Source organism: Protomyctophum bolini (assembly GCF_963924005.1).
Source record: "Protomyctophum bolini genome assembly, chromosome: 1".
NCBI classification, from domain to species: domain Eukaryota; kingdom Metazoa; phylum Chordata; class Actinopteri; order Myctophiformes; family Myctophidae; genus Protomyctophum; species Protomyctophum bolini.
Window position 1 is genome coordinate 10,663,661 of NC_137862.1, and position 10,669 is coordinate 10,674,329.

At 40.7% G+C, this 10,669-nt stretch overlaps 1 protein-coding gene across 3 annotated transcripts in view; it reads right to left on the reverse strand.

Moving 5' to 3' along the window:
* wdhd1 (WD repeat and HMG-box DNA binding protein 1) overlaps positions 1 to 10,412 on the reverse strand; it is a 29,821-nt gene extending 19,409 nt beyond the window's left edge. Inside the window, exons 1-11 of one of the 3 annotated variants that reach the window (XM_080788027.1) lie at positions 10,328 to 10,412; positions 9,768 to 9,864; positions 8,539 to 8,650; positions 7,999 to 8,150; positions 7,098 to 7,209; positions 6,253 to 6,303; positions 5,936 to 6,031; positions 5,004 to 5,096; positions 3,525 to 3,631; positions 1,805 to 1,949; positions 1,275 to 1,479 (exon numbers count right to left, since the gene is read on the reverse strand). In XM_080788027.1, coding sequence (XP_080644153.1) covers positions 1,275 to 1,479; positions 1,805 to 1,949; positions 3,525 to 3,631; positions 5,004 to 5,096; positions 5,936 to 6,031; positions 6,253 to 6,303; positions 7,098 to 7,209; positions 7,999 to 8,150; positions 8,539 to 8,650; positions 9,768 to 9,844 — 1,150 coding nt within the window. In that variant the 5' untranslated portion in view covers positions 9,845 to 9,864; positions 10,328 to 10,412. Of the gene's footprint in view, positions 1 to 1,274; positions 1,480 to 1,804; positions 1,950 to 3,524; positions 3,632 to 5,003; positions 5,097 to 5,935; positions 6,032 to 6,252; positions 6,304 to 7,097; positions 7,210 to 7,998; positions 8,151 to 8,346; positions 8,367 to 8,474; positions 8,514 to 8,538; positions 8,651 to 9,767; positions 9,865 to 10,327 lie in introns of those variants that run through there. The other 2 variants (XM_080788029.1, XM_080788028.1) reach the window with 2 other exon arrangements.
* Between the last annotated feature and the right edge of the window lie 257 nt (positions 10,413 to 10,669).

Below are 10,669 nucleotides of genomic sequence, written 5' to 3' on the forward strand. Positions count from 1 at the left end.
CTCGTGGAACAATAGAGAAGTGTCTGGGGTATAACTCGTGGAACAATAGAGAAGTGTCTGGGGTATAACTCGTGGAACAATAGAGAAGTGTCTGGGGTATAACTCGTGGAACAATAGAGAAGTGTCTGGGGTATAACTCGTGGAACAATAGAGAAGTGTCTGGGGTATAACTCGTGGAACAATAGAGAAGTGTCTGGGGTATAACTCGTGGAACAATGGAGCGTCGCATTCCCACCCCCTTTCAGAACGACGAGTGGCCCAGGAAATGATTCTCCATTCATTTTCTCCATAGGCTTTTCAAAAAGTATTTCTATAAAAACGGTTACGCCGCGGACAAAGCCAACTCGGATGGTGACAAATCATCACAACAAACACAATATTTTGTGCCGATCGAATAATTTGAAAGAAGAAAATAAAGGCAGGATACAACACTATTTGTTTTGTTTTTTCTTCTTACTAATTATTTGATCGGCCCAAAACATTGTAATTATTGTCATGATTTGTCACGATCCGAGATTCCGAGTTGGCTTTGTCCGCGGCGTAACCGTCTTTAAATAAATACTTTTTGAAAGAAAAACAGGCCGGAGGAGGAGGCATAGAATTTCAAAACTCAAGACTTGTTTTTTACAAACATCTAGCAGATCTCATCAATTATAGGTTTGACCTGGGTCCAAAACTCCACATTATCAGAGCAGATACACTTTGGGCCATATACACACAATCACATCCTGCCATAACAATGAGTCAGTTCAGTTCCTGTCTTTTCCCACTCAAATTACAGCTATAAAGACAGTTACATCTTTGAGGATCTGAACTATCATCTGTATTGATTAATTTAAAGGAGGTGTAGTGAGGCCATGGCTTCACACATAAGTACATGCAACTTCCAAACAGCTTCATGTAATCAGTATTGGAACCCACCAGTCTGTCAGGTTGGATTAGCAGCCCAGATGCCTACGCCAGCCGCCCGGGCCCCACCATGAATCTTTGTGTGCGTCTCAGCAGACATAAGAGCCTAACGCTAAATTATTGGCCCAATCAAACAAAATAGGACCGTCCTGGTCCTGGAGAACTCAATATCGGGCCAACTATACAGTATAACTGACAAATTACATAATGGTGGAGGTAAAAGGTATATACACTGTCAACTCGTTAATGAAAAAGAAAAACACAATAAGATAATTATGGAATAAACTGCCACAGCAGGTCCAGGAATTAAGAGAAGGCCAGTGGATAATAAACAAGTTTCAAGATGCCTGCGGCTTTTAACTGACCTCGTGAGTTCTCGTCATCGAGGAACGCCCCTCTATTCCTCACTCGCCCCGTCGCAGGCATGAGGTCATCGTCGTCCTCATCATCGTCCCCTGCAACAGGGTTCTTGGTGGGGGAGTGGGTGTCGCTCAACCCTTCATCCATAAGTCTGTCATCATCTTCATCGAACAGATCATCATAGTTGTTCGCCTCTTTCTTGGCTGGAGCCTGATGAATGCCCAGGGGAACATGACAACTTACCATGTTTGACAAAGTAACATTTATTCAAATGAGGAACATGTGGACTTTTCAAATGTGAAGTGGGAAAATTAAGTCAAATAAACCCCTTCTTACACCCTCTGAAAGTTTGAGACATTACATAAATGCATTGGTTAATTCTGTAATTAAATAAGTTTATCACATTTACTTCTAGTCTACTACCAGCACAGTAAAAACCAAATGTGTTCATTCATGGCACCTTATTTAATTTGTACACTCTCTGAATTAAATTAAAACTGAGAGATTTTATGCGAGACAAAGTAGTGGAATGTACCTTAGTGGTCTTTGTGCTAGAGCTGGCTGCTGATGAGAAGCCTTCGAGCATCCCCAGACATCCTTGACTGTCTGTATATGCCAGCTGACTGCCGGAGGGGTGCCAGGCCACACCAGACACTGTGTGTCCCTTCTCATGCTTCTGCCTGGAAGAGAGAGCAGAAAAGCACCTTTAATATTCCTCATACGATAAAATCTTCAGTGTCTATTATTCACGTACTCTTGACAGTACAAATGTGGGTCCTTTTGGTTACATTTGCACAGCCTCGTAATTAAGGTTATATTCTCACACACACAGTGGGGGCATTTATTTTGTGCGATTCACTTGCATGAATGAACGCAAACTGTTGATTATCTACAGCCACACAGGAGGTGAACATCACACGGCGATGGAACAATAAGGTTGATTTCTATTCTCACCACAAATAAAGGCATCAACTTGTATGAATAATCAGGCAGGCCCCAACTTATATACTGTAGTCTTGATATAAACATACTCACCAGAGATTTTTTGCATTGTTTATTAATAAGTCACGCTTGCAGTGTGTAACGACCTTTACAAATGGATAAATTAACACTGAATATTTTAAATGGCAGCACCTCAGGGTATCTGGCATGTTCTTCAGTTCATTCCCTTCACAGGCCCCGATTGCTTTTTAAATCCTCATAATAATTAAAGCACGGTTGACTGGACACATACATATATATTTTTAGGCCAGCCTCCTGCAGGCACTTACACAATTACACACATACAAGCTAGACAGCTGCCCAAAATTACCATTCTCTCTCAACTCAAGTGTGAAGTGCTGATACAGTGCCTGCCTAAAGTGCACATCAATGACAGGACAGGATCATTGTTCATTTGCAATCAACACCCTATTCCGCTCAAAGGCTCTGTGAATTTGAAATGGTGGCCATCCAGTAGTCACATAACCACTTTGCTCAGAGGTTGGGTCAAGGAAAAAATAACTGCCATGGTCTCTGAATGAACCCTTCTGGGCTGCCCAACCCTGTTTTTGGTAGTGATTAGAAGGAGCAAAAGGGTTTCCCCCAAGCAGTCTATTGTTGCTGTTGTCTCGGTCTATGGGACTGAAGTCTACATTATTACCGCCGCCGGTACAAAAAAGTAGAAATAAAAAAAGAGATCAGAACAGAACACTAAAGAGACCAAATGTAAGGGCAGAGGAGAGTGATGCCAAGACATGAACACAGGTTGAACCCAGTTACTCTATGTTTTCGGCACATTAACTGGTTTAACCAAGGGACAGAAACCGTCTCACTGTCGTATACACACACTTCTCCCTCCTACCTCAAACTGGCACATCCACTGGGCGGCAGGTGCATAACAGTGTATAAGCAGTAATATATAAAATATATATATATATCTTTTTTTTAAATAGAAATCCGCACACTAACTTTGTAAAGCTCTCAGTCAAGGTTTATTATAGATTAACGTTTCGACAGAGTCTTCATTTGAACTGACTGAGAGCTTGACAAAGTTACAGCCTGCAGACTTCTATTGTGTATATGTATACATATATACAAACAGACTTTACTGTAGTCGTTCTCAAATATTCTCCAGAAAGAAAAGTGGTTAAACTAAAGTTGACATTGATAAATTCCAAATTATCCAAGTATTCTGAGGCACCCCTGGACTTGCGTCACAGCACCCAAGGGTGCAACTAACGACACACACTTTGAGAAGCCCTGCTTTACCGTACCTTTCCACACACAGCTTGCTGTCCACGTCCCACACCGCCAACAGACCACCGACACAGCCCGCAGCCAGGAAACGACCACAGGGTGACCAGACCACTACGTTAATGGGCTAAGAGAGAGAGAGAGAGAGAGAGAGAGATATTGTGAACCACTACCCCAAAATGAGCCATAAGACAAGGTCACAGACTATATACAGAAGGGTTCCAGAAGGGGTACGCTCGTCATAATATGACTCATTACGACATATTGTCTCTTTATTGTTACGTTTAATGTTTGCGCTGGCACCGTTTGTTTTACATCACCATATCAACATCAAGGTCAAGGTAAACTTCATTGTCCACAAGGGAAGTTTGTCTTGTGCTTTCACCCCAGCTACAGCCACACATAAAACATCAATGACAGACAAAAATACATTACAGAGGGAGACACAACATTACGTGGATAATCTAACCTCCACGCCGTCGGCCCGTAGAAGCAAAAAGCTGCTTCCCCGTATTTTTTAGTTGCCATTTTTTTAGGCAAAGCGAGCAGGCCAGCAGTGGAAGACCTTAGGGGGGGCGGTTTGGGACATATTTAGGCAGGCAGTCATGTAGATAGGAAGGTGCGAGACCATTGAGAGCTTGTAAACAAGTTAGTGGACTGTATACCCTTGGCTTCTACACAAGAAAAGGTTCTTTGGGGCATGAATGACTAATGTTGAATACAACAACAGATGAAAGGAAAATGGAAAACAGGAGTTCAGCTAAACTGGGGTCAATTAAAGAAAAGTGACGGAGGGAAAACTGCAATTAAACACTGTAAGAAGACCATCTATTAACCAATAGAACTCCAGTCCAGAATGATAGTTCAATCTGTGTTTCAAACAAGCGCTGACAGACCAAGTTAGTCAACATTTCCACTTGGTGAAAGATGCTGCTATGCCATGCCTTATAGCGATATGTGGGTGACCGAGTTTATGACAGATCAAATATAATTACAGTTTAGACCATTACATACAGTATCGTTATAGTTATTAACAAAGCATTGTTTCCAGGTGATAAACTCGACAATAATGCTGGTTTTACCATTAAACGAACAACATTTGGACTCGCTCTTACTGTGAGCAAGCTCTCAGCTGAAGAATGAGATTTTTCTTAAACTTGAAGCTCACTTCTACAGTTTAATCATACCACTTTGAATCTTTCACTCTGAGCTGCTTGAATAAGACGTAATATTACGGTAATACTACAATACAGGTATATCATACATTTGCATTTCTGCAGTAGTTGGGGGTAGTCTCCCTACTTCAAATGAGAAATTCCCACTTTGGTGTTGGGTAGGACACCTGCTGGACACTAGATGCAATTTATAATGTATTTTGAACGCCATTGCCGTCTGCTTTAATGTCTGAAATATGACCGAAACATTTTTATTGCACTTTTGTCCACTGCATTTTTCAACAGTAAAAGTTGAATATCTGTGTGTAATTTAGACTCACTCACCTGTGTGACCAGGTCATCAGACAGAGTGCTGACATGGTCCCAGGAATCCCTCTGATATAAGTGCACCTTTGTGTCCACGGGAACGGCTAGAAGCTGTGTATATATGCACAAAATGGAAAGTTCTCATATTGCTCTCAGGTATAAACTGTGTTTTGTGGTGCATTCATAATACAACCTCATTAAGAAATAATAAGACTACCCTTTTCCAACGCCTCACAGGGTTCTTGCACCATTTTGAAAGTGAAATTGAAGACTTTCTAAGACCAATTTAAGAACTCAACAAATGTAATTTAATATGTCGTAACGCCTAAATTTAAATTGGCTATTGGGAGGGCCAGCAGACCCATCGTGGCCCGTAACCATGCACAATATCGTGTTTAAAAAAAAAACACTTCTCAAGACCGATACCCAATATTAAATAATAAAACTTACATTAAAAATATATTTGCACAAAGAAATACTAGGAGTGGGCAAAGGTGGACTTAGCTTTGACCTAAAAAAAATAATACAGTAGGCCTATATGACATCATCACTATTAAAACAAAACAAAGAAGAGTTCTGACTGAAGATATTTCATTTTTTTGAGGGGTAAAAAAAAGAAAAAAAGCCCCTCCTATATGCAATTTTTGAGGGGCGCTATATACAGGTTTAATGTTTGTTTTTAGTTCAATGTTTGTTTTAAAAACGCCATTGACAATGAAGGGAAAATGTACGTCATATTGTCCCTCATTACATCATATTGTCTCTTTATTGTTAATGGCATTTAATGTTTGTGTTGTCACCGTTACATCACCTAATCAACATGAGTTAGACTTTAATATATTGGTGCCCCTCACTTCACATGGATGTGATTTTTTGTTTATGTTCACAAACTTTGTCTTAAACATTAAATTCCCATTGACAATGAATGGAGAATTTAGTCAGTCACTGACCTTGGCGTTCTTGGGTTGCCATGCCAGTCGACACAGGGACTTGGCGTTGCTGATATCAGTGGATTTATGCAGTACAGGCCAACTGACGACCTGAGTCTGTAAGACACACAAATATGCTCGCTACTGAATGCCAGGCTGGAGAGATGGAGCCAATACATACAGCAAGTAAGTGACTGACTGACTGACTCGAGTTGAAAAGCAGTGAAGCAGGTAGATTAGTAGTAGTGACAGAAAGAAACTTTCCAAAGGAAAAAAAGCAAATCAATTAAATATATGAACAGTAGACAGAAACAATAGAAGAAACTAATCAGACGAACCTGTTCCTCAATGTTCCACACCACTACAGAGCCATCACAGCTAGCTGAGGCCTGTTGGAAGAATGCAGAAGAATGAGTGTTATTGTATTTCTCCCCATGGTATCATGTACATAAAGCATAACGATCAACACGTAGATTGTAGATTCTAAGTGTTGATGAGGCAAATAGGAGTCGAGACAATATTCTACGATGTCACAATTATTGTTGATTGGATCAATTGCTGATTGATCCAGAATACCACGACAAAGAGAACACAGAACTTCATCATGGGTCTTTTCCATTCAATATTCTCAATATTCTTTCTCCAGGTATTTGCAAGTATTCCATGTTGGAATACTTGCAAATACCTGCAAACTAACTATTAATAGTGTTTTGTTTTGTTTGTACAATGGATTTGTTTTTCAAAATAAAATTGACAGACACCCTAAATGCTAATTTATTCTCCCTTTATGTATCATAATATAAGTGGAACTGCTCAGTGCTCACATACTTCTATGCGTCCTTTGCATTGGCATAGATAGAATCTGTTAAGCAATATCCGCTAGAGGGCAGTTAAGAGTCAAACATTTTCACACTCATGGTGATGGCGACTCTCCCTCTCCCCCCTCCCTTTTTTGTTGTTATTTTTCCTGAAAACAAAAGGAGCTTAGCTTGCACAAAAACTAATTCCACTCACTTCTTTACACTTGTAAAACTATGATGCGATAATAAAATCGATACAATTGATATTGTCAATATGAACTTAATGAGCTTCGATGTATCTGGACCTACTTTTCACAAAATCAAAGTGCTTTTGTTGTTCTTGGTGAATAAAGTGAATCTTGTGGAGAAATATCGATACCCACCAGGAACTCATCCTTGGGGTCAAAGGCCACACTGAGAACAGGTGCATCATGGCCCCGCAGTGTCTTCTGTTGACTGCTGTCTGACACCTCCACCACCTTCACCATGAAATCACTGAGGACATTGAAGGAAATAGTACACTGTTAACTGCTGTCTGACACCTCCACCACCTTCACCATGAAATCACTGAGGACATTGAAGGAAATAGTACACTGTTAACTGCTGTCTGACACCTCCACCACCTTCACCATGAAATCACTGAGGACATTGAAGGAAATAGTGAGAGATTTTCAAATTAAGTTTGTGTGGCTGGTGTGTAGTTGTGTATTTCCACACATGCCTAGTAGCGAGCAGCAAAACGATGGAAAAGGGCATGCTACTCCAACACAAAAGGGTAAATTGATGAATCGAAGCACAGGAGAAACATAATAATCCTCATTTCCTTGAAGATCCGTCAGGATGGATGCCAAACGTGTACCAGCCTCGCATGCCAGAGTTTTCACAATCAATATGACGACAGACATTAGCTGTAGGTGAATATAGCAACATCAATACGGCGCCGTGGCCTGTGCTTTTATTGTGGTGATAAACCCGTTTAGAGCAAATCAATACTGGCAGAAAACAGATATTCACCTCCAATCAAGACCAATCATATACCAATGCTAAGTGGCAGTGCTGCTCTGTCTCTATGGTAGGAAAATCACTCATGTGTGATCTGCTTTGAGCAAACTGAAACAATGGAACTAAACTCACTTTTTACTAGCACCCTCCCAATTCTGGGCATGTCATAATAGGAGAGCAAAATTGACGTTATACAAGTTGCTCGTAACTTACTGTTTGGCATTGAAATAGTAAAAAACAAAAGAACAATTCCTGGCCTCTTAAGACAGGGCTGCACTATACCTGGAGCCTGCAGCGACTCTGGTGCCAGTGCTGTTGAACGTAACATGGGTGACATTGGTGGTGAAGCGGGTCAGAATGCCGTCTGGATCACCATCAGGAAACGTGTGGCACTGCACTGTGTTGTTGGAGCCCGCCGTCACCAGCTTGCCCTTCTGCAGAGTGAACCAAGAAACATAAGACCATTTTTAATATAGAATTCAGACTATGGGGTCTAAGTACTGTATCATAACTGGAGATCACGTCTGTGTCATTTGCAATGAATCAGTTTCCAGCGCTTGTTTGTTCCGCCCATCTACGCCCAGAAAAACTTGGGGCTCTTTCAGGCTAAGCTCCTCTTAATGAACCTACCTTCAGGGCTACGGAGTAGGCCTTGTCAGCAACGTTGATGGACTTAATGGGTTAATGAACCTACCTTCAGGGCTACGGAGTATGCCTTGTCACCAACGTTGATGGACTTAATGGGTTAATGAACCTACCTTCAGGGCTACGGAGTAGGCCTTGTCACCAACGTTGATGGACTTAATGGGTTAATGAACCTACCTTCAGGGCTACAGAGTAGGCCTTGTCACCAACGTTGATGGACTTGGGGTCATCATCATCCAAACCCTCCCAGATACGAACATCCCCATCACTGCCGCAGGTCACTATAAACCTGAGAAGAATGTGCCCGTGGTCAGTGGTTGGATATTTATGTGCATAACTGGAGTCCCAGGCAGGTTTCCATAAGGTGACATACTCAAAAATGAATTGAAAAACACAATTGTAGTTCTTTGTCTAAGCACATTTAAAAGTATAATCTAATCATATCTTAAAGAAGGGCAGAAAAGCTGAGTAATAGTTTTAAAAGGAAACCATAAAAGTGGTAGTGACTGTGTACATAGCACCACAATACATCAAGCACTAGCACTAGCTCAGACCAGCCTCTCCTCTTTAGTGGAAATCTCAAGAACGTTTGACCTACTCACCAATACAAAGACGGGTTGTGTCATTAGAAAGGTACTTTTTGGCCAAAAAGGGATTTTGTTTCCACCGGGAAAAAAATACTTTGTTACTCCAATGTGCCCTCTGCTGATATTGCCCAGAGAATTGCCTCATAGAGAATATTTTTCCTCCGGTGAAAAAAAATCCCTTTCTGGCCAAAAAGTACCGTTTATAGTGTGTGGTGGGGGGCTCAGACTCAGAGTGCGTTCACTAAGGAAAGTAGGCTTTCTAATGACACTACTACTCTTTGTATTGGTGAATAGGTCAAACGTTCTTGAGATTTCCACTAAAGAGGAGAGGCTGGTCTGATTTCCATGTGAGATTTAAAACCGAAAGTAGCATAGCCTTCATAGAATCATAGAAGCAGTAAGGCTATGGACCAGAGCTAATCAAGCACCAACACTGCTGTCTGACCTCATGAAATACTAGCCTGCATGGTTCCAGCTTGCAAATAGGAGTTGTGGGAGTTGTGACACAGTAATTACATTTTCATTAATAATACTATATTAATTCATTTTCATAAATACTATATTAATTCCTATGACAACACTTTGATGAATTGAAAATGGTTGGCCCTATTGTAAACAAGTGTAATGCTTTATGGTGTCGTCCACTCACTGTTAACAGTTTTTGTATTGAGTTGTACTTGAAATGTACTGTAATTCTGCAAACTGTTAATAAATCAAACACATGAGGGTCATGCCTTGAGTTGTGTACTGTGGCGAGGATGCATTTTTGGCTTATATGGATATTGGTAAAGATTATAAATGTAGGCAAACAAGACATACTTCCCGGTGTCATCAAAGCAGACATCTGTGTGTCCCTCTGAATGGCCATAACGCATTGGTTTTCTTTCACATGGCATTCTGACAAAAAATTACCCGACTGTGGATGACAGAGTACAGAACATGAATAACGTCAGACTCAGAGATTATGTATCTCGTAGATTGAAAATGTCAGAATCGATAAATACATCTACGAGAGTCAAAATCTTAGGCTATTCACAATTTCACAACGTAGCCTAGCTGTTTTCGGGACAGTTTGTATTTGGTACATTCATTCACAAGCGAAGTACTCCGCTACTGATTAGCCGCAAGATAGAAGTTTGCTCACATATTAAAGTTACTACCAAAACAATGCAAAATCATTGGAACATTGTAGCCATTACGCTAGTACTTCACGAATCTGACGACAGTCATGTTAACTTTCAGGGCTAGGAACATTGCAACAATCTGGGCTGGCTCGTAATTCAATAATAATATATACACCTCAACCAAACGTTCAGCGTAAAACGGGTTCTTAACTGATACTTTATACCTATGCAAGTATGTCGTGTAAATAAACTTACGGTATAATTCAGCACGTAATGGAACTATTTTCGGTATTAGATGATCCTGCTAAATATCCCGCGTCCTACTGTCACTTGAAAACAAGGAACTGTGTGTGGGAACTCCCGCCAGCAACGTGACGTCATTGCGATTAAATACGCCTACCAACGTCACATCCGGTTTTGGGAGAAACCATGATCACAACATAAAACATAATGTATGGCAATTAATTTAATTTAGTCCAGAGTAGACTCTATCATGGTGTCGTCCAGACCACAGTAACAGTTTTTGTATTGAGTTGTTGTACTTTAATTTCTGCATACTGTTAATAAATACATCAAATATTGTTTTGTTTTGTTTTG